Source organism: Brachyhypopomus gauderio, chromosome 17 (genome assembly GCF_052324685.1).
Source record: "Brachyhypopomus gauderio isolate BG-103 chromosome 17, BGAUD_0.2, whole genome shotgun sequence".
Lineage (NCBI taxonomy): Eukaryota > Metazoa > Chordata > Actinopteri > Gymnotiformes > Hypopomidae > Brachyhypopomus > Brachyhypopomus gauderio.
The window spans coordinates 21690071-21713186 of NC_135227.1; the positions used below are offsets into that span (position 1 = coordinate 21690071).

The window sequence follows — 23116 nt, forward strand, 5'->3', positions numbered from 1 at the left end:
GGGTCTAGTGGACTGCATGTCCAATACCGTCCGACCCAAACAGACGGAGGTACAATTGGGTGGGTCAGAATCATCCACAGGTGTGTGTCAATGCAACTAGACCACACACTCCCACTCCATTTTTTTTGTGCAAACGTATGTATTAATAAGATGAATCTCTTATGTGAGCTCTGATCAGAGGATGCCCAAGCCGCACCACTAGAGTAAACACTCAGCTTTAAAATGTGCAAATGTTTTTACACCCAACTTACTGGCCTATATTTTCCCAAATGCTACTTTTTCATAATTCCTTAAGTGTGTCAGTGATGTGAACTGACCAGCGGTCTCATTTGAAAGGCTAAATGGAACACAAGCCTTTGAATAAACAAATGAGGCGATTAATTTTATTATCCAAATTTATTTGTTTATGCATCAACATGTCTTCTTTCTCTCTGCAGGTGCAACGTTCACACAGTCCCAACAGTTAAATACGTGATGAGGGCAGACCAGCGTTAGCCCTCTATATGCTGCGCATGCTTCAGTAAAATGGTACATTTATTTACACAACCCACTTCTGCCCCGTAATGGACTGTTTTTAAACATTCACTCCCCAAAAAAACAAACAAAACAAACGGATTCTACACCACCGCCCCATCCACATAAATGGTGTCACTTCATTTTGAAAGTCCATCAGAGAAAACAAAATGGTGGCTGTGAGGGAACAGGAGAGAATATGACGGACGTGTGGCCAACAGCACAGGAGCACAGAGCACGTAACTACATGTATGGCAGTAACACTGAATACTGTGTAAAGTCTATGTACAAGGGTGAAGAGGGCACCGAGCCGGCAGGTCTGGGACGTGGCCCCTTTCTCCATCTAAGGGTTCAGGAAGGAAGGACTAAGAGTTGAACAGCATACAGCGTGTAAAAGGGGGGGTGGTTTACTTCACCCCGCCCACTGCGTCTAGGGTTTCTTGCTTTCTCTTCGCCTTTCAGGATATTTGTTTTGACATATAAAAGAACACAAATAAGGCACAATTTCTACTCAGACTGTTTCATTAGGGGGGGGTGTGTGAAAGGTTTGAGACACAGGTAAAACAGTCAATAGGTTTTACACGGTCAAAACAGATTTTCCCTTTGTGTTCCAACCAGCCATTCTAATTAATACGGTTCAAAAATAGTTTTAGAATAGATCCTCTTAACATGCCCCTGCAGTGCCCACAACCTACCCCACACAACCTACCCCACAACCACAGCGTGACAGTAAGACATCTGAGAGCACACCCGCCCACGCTAAAAGAACCTGCCCCCCCACCCGGGCTCTGAACCTTTGGATTGGCTAATGGTAATCTGAATGGTTGACAAAACGAGGAAAAAAACCCCAGGAAAACATGAGCCTTAATGTTTACACGCATCGTAGCAATACACTGAGCAATACACAAAACCAAATGCAACCCAAAAGCATCAGAACATGCCAGGTGTGTTGCCCCGCCCAGGTGTGTTGCCCCGCCCAGGTGTGTATCCAACCCATTCCCACCACACATCTGAATGCAGTTAGGCTTGTCTGGGTTTATCAACAGTGACATCCCCACAGAAAGTCAATAAAAATGTGAGAGTTTGATATTTCAGTGTGTTTCATGAAATTCTTTTTTTTTTTTTTATATATATCTTTTCAACAATTTCAGTCCATCTTCCAAACACACAGATGTGCAGGCTGCATTAAAAGCCCCAGGGTTGCTTAGAGTTTAGGGCATGTGGAACAAGCACACAGGGCCTAGGGCCTAGGGCCTAGGGCCTATGACTCCGACACAACTGGAGGGCTCAGAGACAAGTGAACACTTAACTTTGACACTTTTCCAGTAGGCAAGTAGGACAGGGATGTGTAGTGTTAAACAAACAAACACTAAAGCAGGAAAGCCAAAGCAATCCCAGGCCTAGAAACCCTCCCACAAGCATCTGTGAAATCCCTCCCACAATCCCTTGCTTCTTTGACACACCCAGTTCAGCTCGTGAAGAGGGTGGCTGCTGGGTGAACCAGGTGCGCTGGCACAGGTGGGACGGTGGCACGTGGCCCCAGGGACACAAGAAACATGGGAGACGTAGGGAAGGCAACAGCACGGTGGATTTTCACGAAGGTGAGAAGACACCTGGAGGCAAGGTTTGGCAACATCACCAACCTTCTCCTAGTGACCTACCATTAGATTCAGTTCCAAATCTTCTACACCTGATCCAACTAATTCGACCTCTTCAGGTGTGGACCAGACAGATAAGGTGTACGTGATCTAGGTTAGATCGGACCTCTCCAGGAGGAGTTGTGACTGCTGGGTTAGGTTTAGTGCTCCAATCAGGGAAGGGGCGAAACATCACCACAGCCACAGCAGGAGTTCACCTGTCTTTACCTGTAGACAGCAGGGAAAAGTGGGCGGAGCTTTGTAGCACTGAGAGAAGCTGTCTGCTGTCACAGTTGCAAAGCTCCCTGGGGCTTTTTGAAATCAGAGGTGGGGAGAGGTGGGTGTGGACGCGGGGGGAGCTGTCGCAGGGTGAGGGGTGGCGGGGTATCAGGGGGGAGCTGTCGCAGGGTGAGGGGTGGCGGGGTATCAGGGGGGAGCTGTCGCAGGGTGAGGGGTGGCGGGGTATCAGGAGGCTTGGCTGGAGAGCAGCGGTCTGAGCGCTAGGCTTTGGTCGCGGTCGCCGATCAGTCGTGTTTCAGATGGTCCTTAACGTCCTCCTCGTCCGTGTACTCTGACGGCTCGTCCCCCGGCTTCAACAGACGGCCTACGTAGTCGTACTTCTCTGCACAAGACACAAAAACGCGATTACTGCACAACCATAACGGGATCCAACAGGACCAGGAAAGGTACAACAAAAAGCACTCGGGATTCGACAAAGTGTGCGTCACCATTCCTGACACAAAGACTAGACTCTAAGGCTGGTTCAAATACCACTGAGCAAGCTTCATATGTTTGAGTGTGTTTCCAAATGAGTGCCTGAAAAGTTTTCAGAGAAACAAGAAGTTTTATACAAAAGCATTAACACTGCATTGGTTTCACTACCAAAATGAGCCAGTTCTCTTAAAATTATATTAATAATTACCCACAATTAATTACCCCCCCACCATACTCCACCCCATCCCCACCCAGACGCACTCGGTGCCCTCACACGAAGCTGCAGCAGACACATGCCTGGTCTGGCTCTCCAAGTTCTCCATTTTGATTGGTGTAATGTTCTTATTCCACAGAGCACTCAAGTTCATCCACGGACGCATGAGCAGTTAAACATCTGGGGACTGTGTGGACCAGACCACCACACAAACAACCACGGTGTTCTCTCAGGCTAAATATTTCTAACAAAGTTTTACAGTATGTTGTGGTTGGTTATCTTGGCGTGGTTCTCAGTCTGGAGAAGTCGTTCATGCTGTATTGTTCCACTGAAGCTGCTCTCCCGACATACATCTCGTGATGTGTTTAGCCCAAGCGCCTCTTCTACAGAAGAGCTTCAGGTCATTCAAAAGCTGACAAATAAATATTCAAAATATTCCACTTGCTCAGATCCGCCCTAATATTTTGGAAGTCACCTAAAATTATTAGAAAACAGTCTCTCTTGGTCAATCCAATGGCTATCTGATGCAACCAGCTCTACATGTTTGTAACAGATGAAAAGCAGTGAGATATAATACAACCAGAGCAATGTAGGGCCCGCATACATCCACCCAACCCGGGCCCGCATACATCCACCCAACCCGGGCCCGCATACATCCACCCAACCCGGGCCCGCATACATCCACCCAACCTGGGCCCGCATACATCCACCCAACCCGGGCCCGCATACATCCACCCAACCCGGGCCCGCATACATCCACCCAACCCGGGCCCGCATACATCCACCCAACCCGGGCCCGCATACATCCACAGACGCTCAGAAGTCAGAAGGAAGACTCATTCTGAAAGTCTCGCACAACTAAAAAATGAGGAAGACCTTTGTTCTAACGTTGGGGTAAATAAAACTAAAGCAAAGGGGGGGGGGGGCGGGGGGGGGGGACGTAACACTCAAATGGGTGGTGAACGTATGAACGTAACACTCGTCTGAAAATAAATTCTCCGGTTTAAAATATAGTCTCCCGTTAAAATTTTTTTGGCATTTGGGTCCGTATCCAGTTAATCAGGAATGTGATTGGGTCCGGACAGGACGGCGTTCGGGTCCGGATCCGGACCGCGGTCCGCCATTTGGTGATACCTGGCCTATGCTATGGTGGATGGGGACAGGTACTGAGGGGAGGTCTGATAACCAGCAGACACACTAGGGCCACCGTCCAGAACACGAAGATGACGAATCAACAGCATCACTTAATCACTTAAGCAGTACTAATGCAGCACTAGTATTACTTCTTCTACTGATAAAGAGTTACAAAAAGAATGGATTTGCAGTTTTGCAGAGCAAGCATGAATATTCAAATATGTGTGCACAGCTAATGAAGAACCTCTGGGGAAAACGTCCAGTTTCTTGCACACTTCACTGTGCAGCTCCATCTGCACACGTTCACACTCACCCATGAACTGCATCTCCCACTCTCGCACACTCTCCATCTGAACAGCGTTGAGATCCGACAGGTCGTCGTACTCGTCCCGGAGCGCGTCCTTCTCCAGACAGAACGTGGCCAAACCACGAGAGGCATCACGACCCGCAAAGATCCCATATGGACCATCTGCAGAGGGAGGACAATTAAGGAAAGATTATTATAGAGACACAAAAGGTTATTACACACAGAACACCCAACTATTTTCGGGAACAAAAAAAACTAACACGGCCCTATAGTATACACCAACACTGTCCACAACACGGCCCTATAGTATACACCAACACTGTCCACAACACTGCCCTATTGCATACACCAACACTGTCCACAACACTGTGCTATAGCATACACCGACACTGTCCTATAGCATACACCAACACTGTCCTATAGCATACACCGACACTGTCCACGACACGGCCCTATAGCATACACCGACACGGCCCTATAGCATACACCGACACTGTCCTCGACACGGCCCTATAGCATACACCGACACTGTCCTCGACACGGCCCTATAGCATACACCGACACTGTCCTCGACACGGCCCTATAGCATACACCGACACTGTCCTCGACACGGCCCTATAGCATACACCAACACTGTCCTCGACACGGCCCTATAGCATACACCGACACTGTCCTCGACACGGCCCTATAGCATACACCAACACTGTTGTACCACTTAGGAGCTTTTTATTTTTTTTACACTGAACAAGATTACTGATCTTAGATTAGACATTGCCAACTTACAAATGTACCATATTGATTTGTTTTACAAAACACAACATTTACTTCTTCTTTAAAAAACAGGTGGAGAATTGTGACATGTTGAGACTGGCTTGGTCGCAATTTAAATCCACAAAGACAGAAGAAGCAGAAATGTTCGGAATGTTGACAAACACGGTGCTCCCTCCCTCCCTCCCTCCCTACCCCTTCCTCCCTCCCTCCCTACCCCTTCCTCCCTCCCTCTGTCTCTCTCTACTCCTCCCTCAAACACACAGCAGTAAGCTAAAATAACTGTTACACATGAGTCTCCCATTAGCTCAGAAATATTAACCTTATAAACAATGGAATTATGGGCAGGGAGAATTAATACAGCATATGTAAAACATGGACAATATTTCAAAGTTTATATTTAACACTTTTACTCTATAAAAGGTAAATAACAAACAGTACAAACATGGAGTGAACCATTCCAACATTGGGGATTCCTCGTTTATTTATTCCTGGCAACACAGTGAGGAAAGACACGGAAATCAACTTTGTTCAGAAGAGACAGCCACACCTACACAGATGCTGACTGGCACACTTCTCCAGCTAAACATGAAATGTAGTGAAACTGCATAGAAGTTCCACTAAAATGAGATCTCAAAATTAAATCTAATACATCTTATTTTTTTCTCTGGAGTTTATGAACCTGCACTGGACAGCTTCTACATATGCTATACTGTCTCACCACAACTGCATACAAGAATCAAACGCCAACCTTGATGTCAGGTGCCCCTCTCAGAACCCACACTGGCTACTAAAACTAGGCCTAGATCACACTGTCAGCTGGTGACTATCCACTAAAATACCCTCTGGCTGAAAACAGTTTTTTAAAAGACACAGTTTATCTTGTAAAATCTTGTAACAGGGTTCCAGTAAGTTTTTTTTTGTTTGATCTGCTCCACGTGACGAGATGCGAGACAGAGGCTGAATATGCTGATTTATTAATAACAACCAAGAAACAAACAAACAGACAAAAAAACACAAACCAACAGGTCTGCCACACTCGGCATCTTCTGAATTCTGTATTTTGGGAAGTGTCCTGACGCCACTAGCACACTACTGACACCACACTGGGAGACTGCACAAGTAAGGCCAGGGAGTGAGGTTAAAAGTGAACAAGCGTACCGTCTGGACAAAAGCTAAAAGACACGCTGCAGTTTTTACACCATGCAAAAATATTTTTTAGAGCCCTTTGCCAAAGAGAGGTCACTGGTCAGAGGCCACACAGATTAGGGCAGTTTTACGGCCTGCTTACACCATCAACGCCATTACTCGCACTCAGATGTGTTTGGCCAACTCTGCATCAGTTCTGCTAGATAACTACGTTATGAAGGCCAAACGCCCGAGACGTGTGTGGAAACTGCCGTCAAACTTGCACCTGTACTGCGTAGTAAATGATGGACGCTGCGCTGTGTGGAGGTGATGAGGGAGGTGGGGGTCTGACTCGTTAAACGGACACGATACCGGCACAGAGACATCAAAACAGATACAGATCACATCCATTTCCATCTTGAAAACACTTAATTAAATAAATAAACCCCCTTAAACTACACGAGTCTCGGCCCACTCCGAGATGAACCACCATCTCGGATAGTTCGTGAGAACCAATATCTAGATACTTACGAAGATCATAGAAACCGCTGTTATAAGTGTCATTTTTGGGTACTAGCTAGTTAGTTCAGTTAATTATCCGAGGGAATTTGAGAGTTATAAAGAAATGAAAACTTTATATATAGTTAATTCAACTCGTGCAGCATTTTGTTAGCGAGATGTTAAGATGTTAGCTAGCAAACAAACACGGAGTATGGACCGGGACGGACCCAGGCTAATATACACAAACACGGAGTATGGACCAGGACGGACCCAGGCTAATATACACAAACACGGAGTATGGACCGGGACTGAACCAGGCTAACGTACACAAACACGGAGTATGGACCGGGATGGACCCGGCTTAACATACACAAACACGGGACGGACCTGGGCTAACGAACACAAACACAGAGTATGGACCGGGACTGACCCGGGTTAACGAGCACAAAACACGGAGTATGGACCGGGACTGACCCGGGTTAACGAGCACAAACACGGAGTATGGACCGGGACTGACCCGGGTTAACATACACAAACACAGAGTATGGACCGGGACTGACCCGGGCTAACATACACAAACACTGAGTATAGGCCGGGACAGACCCGGGTTAACGAGCACAAACACGGAGTATAGACCGGGACAGACCCGGGTTAACGAGCACAAACACAGAGTATGGACCAGGACTGACCCGGGTTAACATACACAAACACGGAGTATGGACGTGGACTGACCCGGGCTAACATACACAAACACTGAGTATAGACCGGGACAGACCCGGGTTAACGAGCACAAACACGGAGTATAGACCGGGATAGACCCGGGTTAACGAGCACAGTATGGACCAGGAGTCCACGGAGTATGGACCAGGACTGTATGGACGGGGAGTATGGACGGGGACTGACCCGGGCTAACATACACAAACACCGAGTATAGACCGGGACAGACCCGGGTTAACGAGCACAAACACTGAGTATAGACCGGGACAGACCCGGGTTAACGAGCACAAACACGGAGTATGGACCAGGACTGACCCGGGTTAACATACACAAACACAGAGTATGGACGGGGACTGACCCGGGCTAACGAACACAAACACCGGAGTATGGACTGGGACTGACCCGGGTTAACGAACATAAACACGGAGTATGGACCGGGACTGACCCGGGTTAACGAGCACAAACACGGAGTATGGACCTGGACAGACCCGGGTTAACGAGCACAAACACGGAGTATGGACCGGGACAGACCCGGGTTAACGAGCACAAACACGGAGTATGGACCGGGACAGACCCGGGTTAACATACACAAACACAGAGTATGGACCGGGACTGACCCGGGCTAACATACACAAACACTGAGTATGGACTGGGACAGACCCGGGTTAAAGAGCACAAACACGGAGTATGGACTGGGACTGACCCGGGTTAACGAACATAAACACGGAGTATAGACCGGGCTTGACCCGGGTTAACGAACACAGACAGTAGTTAATAGGGAATTTGGCTCGTTTGGTTTGATGTGGCAGCTGCGCAGCTAACTGCGCTAGCGGCGGTTCTTCACCAACAGCGGGGTGAGTCGGTGTCGGCCCGGCCGCTGCTCCCCCAGAACCAGAACGCCACCACATATCTATCTCTCCCTCCCTGCCTCTCTCTTTCTCTCTCTCTCTCAGAACGCCACATTTTATCTATCTCTCCCTCCCTCTCTCTCTCTCTCCCTCAGAACGCCACACTTTATCTATCTATCTCTCTCCCTCCCTCTCTCAGAACGCCACACTTTATCTATCTATCTATCTATCTCTCCCTCCCTCCCTCTTTCTCTCTCTCTCAGACCGCCACACTCCAGCGCCCCGGTCCGTCCCCCGTGCCCGTGCGGCCCCCCACACGCGCGCGTCCCCGCGGGGTTCTCCTCACCGCGCCCGTAGAACTTCTTCCCGCTCGTGACGTCGAACACCTTCATGTTGACCGCCATGAGGATGCGCGGGTGGCGCGCGCCGTCGTACTCGCGCAGCTGCTCGAGCGTGAAGTCGCGCCGGCCCATCTTGGGCAGAGACGAGGCCTCGCCGCCCTGGGCCGCGTCGGCGCCCGACCGCCTCCACCAACGCCGGTACGCCGCGTAGCAAACAGCCAGCAGCGCGACCAAAACACCGAAGTTGAGCAGCATGCTGCAGCAGCCGGGCCCCGGATCCAGCTCCTCCGTCGTCCCCTGCCCGCCGCTCGTGTCTGCTATTCCACCCCTGCCATCCCCACCGTCCGCCATACTGCACGTTAGCGCCTACCTACAAAACACACCCGCCCACCGCTACTCAAGACGACGTCTGATTGGTCAGCGTCGGTGGACTCCAGCGCTTGGTGGGTGGGATTTGTAGTTCTTTTGTTGCATTTTCGTTGTTCCTACGTGACTCGTGCCTAAATAGCTACAATCCATAAGCGGCGCTAAAAATCACATCGTAAAAGACTAGACTAATTGATACTGAACATCATCCATCGTATAGCTAGAATTTGTATATTAAACTATATATATATATATATATATATATATATATATATATATATATATATATATATATATATATATATATATGCGTGTGTGTAATAAGTACATTAATTACATTTGCATACACGTAGCTCACAGGTATTTGGAATGACCTTAATCCAGAACGTCCTTAGAAAAAATAAGAATTAAGGTCTTTTACTCAGGCCTTCAGACGCCCGGGAGTTTGAGGGGGCGGTGTGGGATTTTTGCTGTTCCTAGGTTTGTGTTCTTCTGGACCGACACTGAGGTCATTCTGGGATCTACTGGAATAACCCCCCCCCCCCCCATGTTGGCTCTCATCACCGCTAACACATCCTTTGTGTTAATCGTCCATTTTGGTCTTTCTTCTCGTCCTTCACACAGGATTGCATCATCTGTCATCAACTGTTTTCAGCATATCTACGATTTCAATGTCCAAGTGTTTCATCACTAATTGCTCATCTGTCTGGATAACACAGATTAATCATCAACACACGTATACATTCTCCAATTAAAATATTAGTTAATAAATGGTGATACTACAGATTAGTTTATTGGATTTTAAGCTACGTTAGAATATACTAGAATTACAGTGCATAAATACACATAGGCCAACCAGTAATACATTCAGTTTTAAATTGCAGTACTAAATCAAAGTAAAATAAAACCCCCTCTCGCTACTTTTGAGTCTAGATGTGGCACAATTCTCACACATCATGAATGACACAAGACAACACACAAGTGCTGGGTTTTTATAAACAAATTTTTTATACATTTTTAATAATTTTTAAATTTTTTTTTTTACGTTACAATTTGTAGCCGAAGAAACAACCCCCCCCCCCCCCCCCCCACATGCATACAATCACAGCGAACGGTAAAACACACCAATACAACCAATCACAGCAGCGCAGGCGAACGGTAAAACACACCAATAAAACCAATCAAATAAAAGAGCATGTCTTTAGCATTTTATGTACAGTTTTTCGTACTATTTGTATTCTTTAGCTGCATTATCCAAATAAGCGGAAGCAATTAAAAAATATGATCAAGTACATCATTCAAAATAGATAAAGCGAGTAAAACTAACCCATCTCCAATATAATCTTCTGTTTCTGGAAATATAGCTCCTTTGTTTGAAAAAGATACAAATTCTTATAAAACAAAATTTCAAGTACAGAGACGTTTTAATTTAAGTCAAAATCAGTAAAAGGTGGATGAAGCCCTTCATGAGTCTTCCTCAGATCTCCTCTTCCTCCTCCCTCCTCCTCAGCCACAATATACCTACAGCACATCATCGATCACACAGCAGACCACAGGACCCCCCCCCCCCCCCTCACCTGCACTAGCTCAACTTCTAGGACCATTCTGTAATTTCATCATACTCACATCATGAGTTCAGGAAATCATAATCATAAATGAAAGCTATGCATCAAAACATTGTGTATAGGGTCACGTTGATGTCACGGGCCTCCTTCCACAAGCTTTGAAGAACATATACACACAACGTGTTCTCAAATATTACAATATAAAAGCTGATCAAGGTTGTTTTGTGTATATTTTTCTCCCCAGTGAGCAAACATGTTCTCATTGCAGGTCAGCACTGTATGGTCTCTCAAAATGTGAATATGTTTTGATCAGGCACATAAACAAAAGATGTTATAACACCCAGCAAAATGAAATCAAGTTGGAGACTTTCATATATTATTTGATAAAATTAGATTATAGAGTCATAATTTCTTTTTCTTTTGAAATGTAAGGCACCCCTATAGATAAAATAAGGAAAAATGTACATTCAACACAGGAACATCGTAAACTGCACTGGATGCAGTGATCGTAAACTGCACTGGATGCAGTGATCGTAAACTTGACAGCAGAGTGTTCTGACTCCCATGGTTTTTGCAGTCCTCACTGTGCCTGATTAAAACAAAACTGTAAAGTAAAACAAACAAACAAAAAAAAGTCTACTAGGACAAACAAAATACTATGCCACATTACGTAGTGAAATTAATGATGCTCTGATGTTTTCACATGCAAGCTCCACTTTAACGGTTTGATTAACTCACAGGACAGATTTACAGCACAAACTATAAATCTGATGATCACAAAAAAGCATCTCTCATCTAAGATTATTAGCAGTGGGAACTCAAGACGCCATGCAGTGAAGGCCTCATTTCTTTGGCAAATGGACATCTTTGGTTGTGCTAGCCCCTTGTTCTTTGCGTGCGTCAAACTGAAGACTCTTCCTTGTGTTGTCCTTCGGTGTGGCCTTTGTGCTTGCAGCAGACTCATTGGTTGTGGAGCTCTTGATGGACGAGGTCGCCGCTTTCAGATTGGCCGAGGCTGCTTTGGCAGGCGGTGCAGCGGTCACCCGATTGGCTGATGTGGTTTTACTGTTTCCTGGGCCTGTTGACTGATTGGCGCGTGTTGGCCCTTGATTGGCTGAAGTGGATTTAGTGTTTGCTGGGGAAGCCGATCGATTGGTCGGCTCTGTCTTGGTTGCCCAACCTGCAGCAGGCTGACTAAACACCTTGGTGGATGAGGCCTGTTTTGAAGACGAGGAAGAATTTTGACTTTTGCGTCTCCCCTCGTCCCCTCCAGAGGACGAGCGTGTCCGTCTCCTGCCCCCCTCCTCTCCCATTGGTGGCTGGAAAAGCAAAATCAGGCGTAACTCACGTCACTCACCTACTAGACCTACAGGATTAGCCCCATATGCTAAAATGCTAACCGTTCAGTAAAATTGACATGCGTCACAGTATGTTTGGTTTTAGGAGTCCATTGCACACACTCACACACACACTCACACACCTCAACCCTGAAGTCATCTATGCTCTTGAATTTGCTGAGATGTTCCTGCAGCTGGGGACTGATGACCTGGTCCTTAATCTGGGAGTACTTCAGAAACGCCCAGAACTTCTCAAGGCCATATAGTTGACCTGTGTGCAAACAACACACACACACACACACACACACACACACACACACACACACAATGAGGACCCAAGCATGCTAAACAAGTACAAAATCATGCACATCAAACACAAACATGCAAAACACACTGACCACAGCACCAATTTGAACACATGCAGATTCACACACAGACATCAGTGTTTCCTCAAGGCTTTGGTGGGCCATTTAAATTCCACTTAACAATGAACTCCACGAGGGAGTAAAAACAGATCTGAACGTCCTGAAGATCACACCATGATGTCCTGAAGATCACACCATGATGTGCTGAAGATCACACCATGATGTCCTGAAGATCACACCATGATGATTTCCACCCCAGACATTATGTTGAACACTCTACAAAGTGCAAAAATGAAATGAAGCCGACATTATGTGGCCTGTAACTGGGCCAAAGAACCACTGAAGCATTACAGTGGAAGGTATGGACTGGGGCAGACTGGGGTAGTTTTTTGCGGAGGCCGGTGAAATGGCCAGTGTACATGCTGGACCCCACAGCTCGCTACAGTCACAGTGAAGCTGACTGCATCTTCTAGTTTTAAGGACTACTAGGCATGGGCCTACAGGACTACAGACACATGTCTTTCCAGGGCCTGCAGGACTACAGACACGTGTCTCTCCAGGGCTTGCAGGACTACAGACACACGTCTCTCCAGGGCGTGGGCCTGCAGGACTACAGACACGCGTCTCTCCAGGGCGTGGGCCTACAGGACTACAGACACGCGTCTCTCCAGGGCGTGGGCCTACAGGACTACAGACACGCACCTCTCTCAAAGTCATGTACGGTTTCCTCCTGGAAGTCCTTGAAGATGTCAGGTCGGAACCGCTTCTCCAAACCGTAACTGTAGAAACGGAACAGACACTCCAGGCCGTACCTTCAGAGAGAGAGAGAGAGAGAGAGAGAGAGAGAGAGAGAGAGAGAGGGGGGGGGGGCAGGGCACAGGTTACACACACATGTACAGATCACACACACACAGGTACAGATACAGATCACACACACACACACAGGTATAGATCACACAAACATACACAAATCAAACACACACGCGCACACACACACAGATCACTCACACACACACTTACAAAACACACACACATACACACAGTTACAGATCACACACACACAGATTACACAAACACACACAATTAAAGGTTACATGCACAGTCAGCATGGGGTGTGACACACAGTGTGTAACAAGTGATCACAAACACACACGATGCAGTACTCGTTAGCACGCACATTTAACACGCATTCATGAATTCATTGACGTCACAATGTTCAGGTTAAACATTAACCTTCTCTAGAGAGCTTCATGTGCAAGACCCGTGTGTTCAGGACAGCACACACGGTCCAGTGTTAGAGGAACCAGAACCACCTGTTCCCATGTTAATTCACCACTCAATTTATGACCAGGTTATGACCAACTTCTCCAAATTTGACATGGAGACATTCTGTCATCCGTGTGCCCTTTCTCCTCCTCCTCCCCTCCCCTCCCCCCTCCTCCCCTCCCCTCCCCTCCCCTCCTCCTCTCCTCCCCTCTTCTCCTGTCTCCTCCCCTCTCCTCTCCTCTCCTCCCCTCCTCCCCCCTCTCCTCCCCTCCCCCCTCCCCTCCTCTCCCCTCTCCTCCCCTCCTGTCTCCTCCTCCTCCCCTCTCCCCTCTCCCCTCCCCTCCTCCCCTCCTCTTCCCCTCTCCCCCCCCTCCTCCCCTCCCCTCTCCTCCCCTCCTGTCTCCTCCTCCTCCCCTCTCCCCTCCCCCTCCCCTCTCCCCTCTCCCCTCCCCTCCTCCCCTCCTCCTCCCCTCTCCCCCCTCCTCCCCTCCCCTCTCCTCCCCTCCTGTCTCCTCCTCCTCCTCCCCTCTCCTCTCCTCTCCTCTCCCTCTCCTCTCCTCTCCTCTCCTCTCCTCCTGTGCCAGGCACACACTGTTGAGGCAGTGCTGGTGACTGTGGAGAACTCACATATATGAGTGTGTGTTCAATCAATGCTCCTTTAAACTGCTCTTCTTTGACCTTGTGAATACTTTTGTACACTCCCATTAACCTGTGCTGCCCTGACGTAGTCACCTGGTGTAGGTTTGCTGGGGGCCTCACCTGTAGTTGTGGGCGGGTGCAGGTTTACAGCTCACTCACCTGTAGTTGTGGGCGGGTGCAGGTTTACAGCTCACTCACCTGTAGTTGTGGGCGGGTGCAGGTTTACAGCTCACTCACCTGTAGTTGTGGGCGGGTGCAGGTTTACAGCTCACTCACCTGTAGTTTTCTCTGGCATCCTCCAGTGCGTACTGCTTAAACTCCTCATACATCTTCCTGTTGAAGTTGTCCCTCAAGAAGAAGGACCAGAACCTGAAGAGTGTGTTCATCTCCTGGGACTGACCCACTCCCAACCGCTTCCTCTCTACACACACACACACAGACACACACACACGCACGTGATGAAGGCAGAAAAGCGACTGCACATGTCTGCTGTAACATGACAGCGAGGGCATCTGTGTGTCTGTGTCTGTGTGTTTGTGTCTATGTGTCTGTGGTTGTACATTGGGAAAGGAGGTTGAGCTGTTTATCTGAATCTTATTATTCAACATCTCAGTATTATTAAACATCTTTATTATGTTTATCAAACAACAAAGTATTAAAAACACTGTGTTTGGGTTTGTTGGTGTCTGTGTTATGTCATGGGCATCAGTGAGGTATAGTATATTGGTCTGGGTGTATCTGTGCTAGTGTTGTCAAAAAAAAAAATCGATATATCGATACGTATCGATACTGAACATTCTGAAACGGTACAATACTCATTTCTCTAAGTATCGATTCTTTTTACATAAAATGCGCTTTCGTTTGACCCACCCAAGCTGCCGTAATGCACAGAACAGTTTGTAATGCTGAAATGGCAGCTAAAGCAAACACAGTGTGTTCGCAGCTCGTCTTAATTAAACAAGGAAAGCAGCAGAAGTGCTGTATGTAAATACTTTGGATTCGAAGCAGATACAGATGGAAAACTGAAGGACATGAACAAGCCAGTTTGCAAGCGGTGCTTTCTATAATTTTGTAACATCGCGCGCGCCGCAGCGCAGTGAACAAAGTCATGTTTGCAGGGTTCATACACCTTTACAAGGTGGAATTAAAGCACTTGTACATCACTTTAAAGGTCAATTTCAATATTTCCCAGCATGTTAAACTTAATTAAGTTAAATATTTATACATATACTCGAAATTAATCGCTTTTTAAATCACATTATTTAATGGTTGTTTATTTTCAAAACGCCCAATATTAACGTCTTCTCTCATGTTTCGTCCTGGAATTACAAAAGGCTCGTATTTGTTAACCTAATACAAGAGAACTGTTCAGTCAGACAGATATTTGTTGTGAAACGAAGTAGTTACAATTTCAAGAATTTTCAAGTACTTTAGCCTAAATTCAAGCACTTTTCAAACCTGAAACACAAAGCAACATTAAAATTGGTCAGGTAAATGTTCTTTCCCTGGTTTGTGAGGGGTGTTTCTTTATACTACCACATATCGTTTCGGACAACACTGCAAAGAATGAGAGATGCGGCAAGTTTAAACGCCTCCGCGGTTCGCACAGGGTCACGCGATGTGTGCAGACTTTTTTCGGTCACTCGCGAAAGTATAAGCCATGCTTAACACAACAAATCTGGCCAAACACCTGAAGGACCAGCATGCAGATTTGTACAAAAAATTCCAAGAGGTTGGTGATTATTCCCATTTCTAGTATTACTACAGCATACAAGATTATGTGTCCGATTATGGTATCCTAGCAAATGTTTGTCATATTGGTTTAAGAGTCGTAATTGCGACAGCATACAGGGGAAAAAAAAAAAGAGTGCTCGTACTACAACGGATCAATCATCTATGAATACTGAACTCGACTCCAATACTGAAGTTTTAGTTACTTAAAGACTTAAAGTTAAAGTTACTTAAAGTTTTTTAAAGTATACTTAAAATACACTTTTTGCACTAGCCTTTTTTTAACTTCTAAATGTGAATTCCAGAGTGCACTACTATTATTTATGTTAATTTATATTAATGTGCAATTATTAATTTTTCTGTTTTAATGTGGTAGGGACTACATCTTTTATTTATTTGATATTTGTGAAACAAAATACAATATTCATTTGTTTGTTTATATAAAAAAGGCTTTAAAACGGAAATGAGCACAGTATCTGACTTTGGTATCCAAAATGGTATCGAATTTCAATATTTTTTAAAGTATCGTATCGAAGTTGTAATTCTTAGTATCGTGACAATCCTAATCTGTGCACATGCATGTTGGAGTGTGTGTGAGAGGGTGTGTGTTAATGCATTTGCCTGTGAACATGAATGTGTGTGTGTGTGTGTGTGTGTGTGCGCATTTGTTTGAGTGTGTGCATCGATGTAAACACATGCGTGTGAGTGTGTGTGAGTGTGTGTGTACCGTTTAGGCACCGGCGGCGGTACTTGTGGTAAACCTGCTGGGTGAATCCATTCTGCTGGAGCAGCTCGTGTGAAGGATGCCAGAATTTGGGCAGCGACTGAGGTGTACAGCCATAACTGCCTGACTGCAAGGGGGCGCCCTCTAGTGGAGAAGCGTTAGAACTACTGCTGAGGGACAGAGAAACAAGAAACAGAAAGTTTGATGAGTGGGTACGAAATGAGAGAATTCGATAAGAAATCTAAAGGAAGTGATTACATTGCAAAAATCTAATACTACAATATATCAGCTTTATGGGTTTGTTTTTTCAGTGTCTTTTTTAACCTGAAGAAGTTATTAAAGGAGTGTGTGTGTGTGTGTGTACGTCTAACCTGACAGAGCTGGTACGAGGTCTGTGTTCGCGGGAGTCCATGACCCAGCCCACATGGCTCTCCAGAGGGGGGTTGGAGCTGTGACGCGTTTTCCTCTTGCGTGGAGTCTGAAGAGAGACAGCACCAGGGACGTAACACACTATAGCCCACCTCAAAATCACACACACACACTCTCTCACACACACACACACACACACACACACACACACACACACACACACACAGTAAGACTGGACTCTTACCGTGCCATCGATGGTGCCACTCTCCTCCTTAATGACGGGATAGAAGCGGGGTGTTTTACTGGGGTCCTGACGCCCAGGTGTGCGTGGGGTACGAGGTGTTCGGGGAGCACTGGAGGATTCTGGGACGTCAGTGGGAAGAGACTGGGCCAAGCTGCACTCCTCTGGAAGACAAATAACCAATCAGAGCTCAGACCTCAACACTGACGCACTTTTACAGAAGAACAGGACTGTGTGCAAAACAACGACTTACAGTCTAAACAGTGACATCACCACTGAGCCTGGCCATCTACGTTAGCGCACCTGTACCTGTACCAACAGCTGATACTGGTCTAGTCAACAGTGATACAGGTGATGCTGGTCTAGTGAGCAGTGATACAGGTGATGCTGGTCTAGTGAGCAGTGATACAGGTGATGCTGGTCTAGTCAACAGTGATACAGGTGATGCTGGTCTAGTGAGCAGTGATACAGGTGATGCTGGTCTAGTCAACAGTGATACAGGTGATACTGGTCTAGTCAACAGTGATACAGGTGATACTGGTCTAGTCAACAGTGATACAGGTGATGCTGGTCTAGTCAACAGTGATACAGGTGATGCTGGTCTAGTAAGCAGTGATATAGGTGACGCTGGTCTAGTAAGCAGTGACACTGGTCTAGTAAGCAGTGATACTGGTCTAGTAAGCAGTGATACTGGTCTAGTAAGCAGTGATACTGGTCTAGTAAGCAGTGATACAGGTTTCCCCAGAGGGAAAGAGATATGCACCTTGGGAAGGAGGAGGAGGCGGGACTTCCTGATTGGAGCCAATGGGCAGCTTAGGATTTAAAGTGTCAAACTCATCCCGGCTAATAACGTTGAGCTTCTTAAAGTTCTCCACTTCCTGGTGATGAGAAACAACACACACACACAAACCCAGAGACAGACACGGAGCCAGCCAGCCAACCACACACACACACACACACACACACACACACACACACGATATACTGGTCTAGAAAGCAGAAAAACAGCCTTCTTACTTATCTTCTTACAAACTGGAACATGCTTAAATATTATGCAAATTAAATAGTTTTAGATGTCTAGTAAAATAAGAGAAACAAACACCCTAGAGTTAGGTACAGACAATAGTGGTTCCCAGTCCTGGTGTGTAAACTACAAACAGAAATGGTCACGTGAGCTTCCATAAAGCAAGTGTGATGTGACAAATATTTATGACAGTACACACCACAGTTGAAAATGTGCAAGAGTATATATATCTCTACACAGTGCTAACAGAGCTGATGTAAGTTATGGAATTTAAAAGCAATTCCAAAATAATGGATCTTTATGAGGAGGGAGTTTTATCATCATTTAATCAGCTATGTCAAATGTACAAAATTCCCAAGAAACACTTTAAAAATATTTAGTTAAAAAGCTACATGTCCTCAAATTAACCAGATAATGTGTTTACCACCTTTATCAGAACCTGAGGTAGTCATACTCCAGAATTTGGAGAAGAAAGGATATAATTAGAAAAAACTAATTATTACAACATATTAATTGCTCATAGCACAGAATCAGCAATGGATAAATTAAATGGATAAATCAAATGCACTGAATGCAGATTTTAAAGAGAACATCGACGAAACAGAAAAAGCACAAACGCAAACAATATTAAATACAAGGTTTAATTTACTTCAATACGAGCTTTGGACAATATAATTCGATAAACTTTTGTTTCTATTTCTTAAATGGCACTGCTAACCAGCATGCTCAATTGGAGAATCATGTTTAAACGGCATGATTTTTTTTTTTGAAGGATATTCTTTAAAAGGTGAATATCTCCCTGTCTCTCCTCTCTCTCCCTGTCTCTCCTCTCTCTCCCTGTCTCTCCTCTCTCTCCCTGTCTCTCCTCTCTCTCCCTGTCTCTCCACGTTTTCTCCTAGTCCTCCTGATATTCAAAGACAAACACAGATGCGATAAAAACTACAGAGGAAAAATAAACAAAGACAACAAGTGGCCGACTGCTCCATGTTGCTCAGAAACAGAAGTGCTACTGGTGGATGTGGGCCTAGTGATGACCAGAGTAGGGCTAGTGAGGACCAGAGTAGGCCTAGTGAGGACCAGAGTAGGCCTAGTGAGGACCAGAGTAGGGCTAGTGAGGACCAGAGTAGGGCTAGTGAGGACCAGAGTAGGGCTAGTGAGGACCAGAGTAGGGCTAGTGAAATATAGGGGCGTGATCTAAATCCAACATCTGTGCCCTTCCCCTCAGCAAAATAGCATGCAAGGTTAAATAAATGTTTGCATTTCAATGCAACACTGATAAATGTCTGTTCATTTACTATTTGTCCAAATAGCAGAGGCCAGTTTAGAAGGAGTTGGATCAGAGCTATCAGACCCAGGGTACTGAAGGAGTTGGATCAGAGCTATCAGACCCAGGGTACTGAAGGAGTTGGATCAGAGCTATCAGACCTAGGGTACTGAAGGAGTTGGATCAGAGCTATCAGACCCAGGGTACTGAAGGAGTTGGATCAGAGCAATCAGACCCAGGGTACTGAAGGAGTTGGATCAGAGCCATCAGACCCAGGGTACTGAAGGAGTTGGATCAGAGCTATCAGACCTAGGGTACTGAAGGAGTTGGATCAGAGCTATCAGACCCAGGGTACTGAAGGAGTTGGATCAGAGCTATCAGACCTAGGGTACTGAAGGATTTGGATCAGAGCTATCAGACCTAGGGTACTGAAGGAGTTGGATCAGAGCTATCAGACCCAGGGTACTGAAGGAGTTGGATCAGAGCTATCAGACCTAGGGTACTGAAGGAGTTGGATCAGAGCTATCAGATCCAGGGTACTGAAGGATTTGGATCAGAGCTATCAGACCCAGGGTACTGAAGGAGTTGGATCAGAGCTATCAGACCCAGGGTACTGAAGGAGTTGGATCAGAGCTATCAGACCTAGGGTACTGAAGGAGTTGGATCAGAGCTATCAGATCCAGGGTACTGAAGGAGTTGGATCAGAGCAATCAGACCCAGGGTACTGAAGGAGTTGGATCAGAGCTATCAGACCCAGGGTACTGAAGGAGTTGGATCAGAGCTATCAGACCCAGGGTACTGAAGGATTTGGATCATAGCTATCAGCCCAAGGCTACAGGGAGCTCTAGTGTCCCGCTTACGTGCCTCATGGAGCACTATTTTAGGCACAGGTGCATTCTGGGAGCTCCATAGGAGTGGTCCCCTGTAAGGGAGAGACTCTCAGGACTAGAGGAGTGTAGACAAATGCCAGCACTTCTCACTACAGCATTAGTAATGGTGCACATTTAATACTAATGGTGCATGTTTAATACTAATGGTGCACGTTTAATACTAATGAAATAAGTGCAGTACCCATATGACCCCGTGTACACGTAATGGTGATATCACTGCAATATAAACACCACACTCAGAGCATTTAGGATCCATGTCAGTGCAGTTTAAATACGATCCCTTGGGTATTTAACACTTACATCACTGCAGTGGATACGATACCCAAGATGAAGTGCCGATTATGTGCTATAAGTATTGAAGGTCAGTGCCAGTGCAGTGTGAAGATCTCCCCAGGGCCTGGACATCTCAGCGTATGTGCATCTGAGATCATCTAACCTTGGTTTTTATCATTATTTACCACATATCAATTCCACCTCCTCCAGCCTAACCCCCCCACCCCGACCCCACCCCCTCAGACTCGTACCTTCACGTTGACTCCATCCAGAGGCTTCTCCGTCCCCGTCCACAGGTCCTGCTCGTAGTAGTACAGACCGTCGTTTATGGCCTTGGCAAGGTCTGTGGAGATTTTGGCACGGGAGACGTGGTTGCCCGTCCGGTCACCCCCAGGGTGCTTCCGCAGGTGGGGGGGCGTCTGGGTCACGATCAAGATTTTGTTCACGTCGCTGTCGTCGAGCTCACCGTCGGAATCATCGTCCGACCAATCCGTGAAGGTGTTCTTGCGCGGTGCTGCAAGACGTTCCATCTCTTCGTCAAACAGGAAGTCCAGTTCTTCTTGGTCGGCCTCAGGCTGTGGCTTTGGGCAGGTCCGAACCGGCGCAGAGTGGTCCTGGAAAAGAACTACACTTTTATATGTGTGTGCATGCATGCAGACTGTTTTTACATTTGTGAAAGAATGGGTCGCTCTCAGGAGCTCAGTGAATTTCATCGTGGAACTGTGATAGGATACCACCTGTGCCACAAATACAGTTGTGAAATATCCCCCCTAAATATTCCACAGCCAACTGTCAGCTGTATTATAAGAAAATGGAAGTATTTGGTAACGACAGCAACTCAACCACAAAGTGGTAGGCCACGTAAACTGACAGAGCGGGGTCAGCGGATGCTGAAGCACATAGTGTGAAGAGGTCGCCAACTTTCTGCAGAGTCAATCACTACAGACATCCAAACTTCATGTGGCCTTCAGATTAGCTCAAGAACAGCGCGCAGAGAGCTTCGTGGAATGGGTTTCCATGGTCGAGCAGATGTCAGAGTCTGGTGTGGATGAACTTGTGTGTAAATGTGACATATTTGTCAATTGTGATTTTTTCACCGCAATCATAATTTGTCCTCTGCTTTTAACCCATCTGTGCAGTTAGAACACACACACACACACACACACACACACACACACACACACACACACACACACACACACACACACACACGGTGCATGTAGCCTTTGGCTACAGGGAGTTTAAATCCTTCGACAAAACCGAAGGAACAACGAATAAAGAATGTGGGAAACAAATTAAAGACACTGGAACACCACATCAAACTTCATAAGTACCCGAAAACACACTCGGATAGAGGTTTGTTAGACACTTAGCCGTCATTACAGCTAGTGTAATAGCCCCTATTAGTGTAGTAGCCACTTGTAAACAAACTATCAACATTTTAAATGAAGTGTAAATAAATTATTAAATATTTTACTCGCCACAATTGTTTTATGGGAGTGATACGTGTGTAAATTAATGTCCAAGACTCATTTGACTTAATGAGAGAACTTTTTTGCATAATGATATTTTTGTTTACTTTGACGCTAGTATCGCGAGAAACAGTGTTCATCCCCCAATATCAACACCACAGCAATATCGTTTTACACAGAGACAAATATACGTTGCGGAACGAAAACGAGCAATGCGTTCTAGTTTTTGAGCACGTTACACAGATGTATTTTTAAGTTTAAATGTTATTTTAAGGAGGCAGTCTTGGTCTAGGGGTAGACATGGTCTGGTGGTTAGGGTCTTGCGTGTGTTACCTGGGCGATAATGGGCAACGGCCGACACTAACAAGGTCATATATAAAATAAAATAGTTATTCTCCATTTCCTGTCCCTTATCCTGGTGTTGACTAGAGACTGGACTAGGACTCCAGCCAACAGACTTGTGACTTGACTTGGACTAGTATTTTTCGACTTTTGAACTCTGGTATATGTGTATATACATACATACACACACACACACACAAGTGTGTGTGTGTAAGTGTGTGTGTGTGGGTGGGTGTAAGTGTGTGTGTGTGTGTGGGTGGGTGTAAGTGTGTGTGTGTGTGTGGGTGGGTGTCGGTGTGTGTGGGTGGGTGTCGGTGTGTGTGGGTGGGTATCGGTGTGTGTGGGTGGGTGTCTGTGTGTGTGTCTGTGTGTGTGTACCTTGCTCTTGCCAGAACAGTTCCTGTGTCGTTTCTCCACCTGGATCCA

General features: G+C 46.2%; 2 protein-coding genes across 3 annotated transcripts in view; both read right to left on the reverse strand.

Moving 5' to 3' along the window:
* Window positions 1-1563: 1563 nt before the first annotated feature.
* Window positions 1564-9202, reverse strand: pgrmc2 (progesterone receptor membrane component 2). The gene is made up of 3 exons (XM_076978199.1): window positions 8828-9202; window positions 4526-4681; window positions 1564-2772 (listed from the first exon to the last, which is right to left on the reverse strand). The coding sequence occupies exons 1-3, from the start codon at window positions 9171-9173 to the stop codon at window positions 2675-2677; spliced, it is 600 nt and encodes a 199-aa protein (XP_076834314.1). The 5' UTR covers window positions 9174-9202; the 3' UTR covers window positions 1564-2674.
* Window positions 9203-10278: 1076 nt separating this feature from the next.
* larp1b (La ribonucleoprotein 1B) overlaps window positions 10279-23116 on the reverse strand; it is a 34562-nt gene continuing 21724 nt past the window's right edge. For both annotated transcript variants that reach the window (XM_076979068.1, XM_076979067.1), the window contains exons 9-18: window positions 23069-23116; window positions 21128-21490; window positions 18189-18303; window positions 17429-17589; window positions 17187-17293; window positions 16819-16982; window positions 14637-14781; window positions 13158-13267; window positions 12234-12361; window positions 10279-12072 (exon numbers count right to left, since the gene is read on the reverse strand). The exon at window positions 23069-23116 is cut by the window's right edge and continues 221 nt beyond it. In XM_076979068.1, coding sequence (XP_076835183.1) covers window positions 11596-12072; window positions 12234-12361; window positions 13158-13267; window positions 14637-14781; window positions 16819-16982; window positions 17187-17293; window positions 17429-17589; window positions 18189-18303; window positions 21128-21490; window positions 23069-23116 — 1818 coding nt within the window. In that variant the 3' untranslated portion in view covers window positions 10279-11595. The remainder of the gene's footprint in view (window positions 12073-12233; window positions 12362-13157; window positions 13268-14636; window positions 14782-16818; window positions 16983-17186; window positions 17294-17428; window positions 17590-18188; window positions 18304-21127; window positions 21491-23068) is intronic.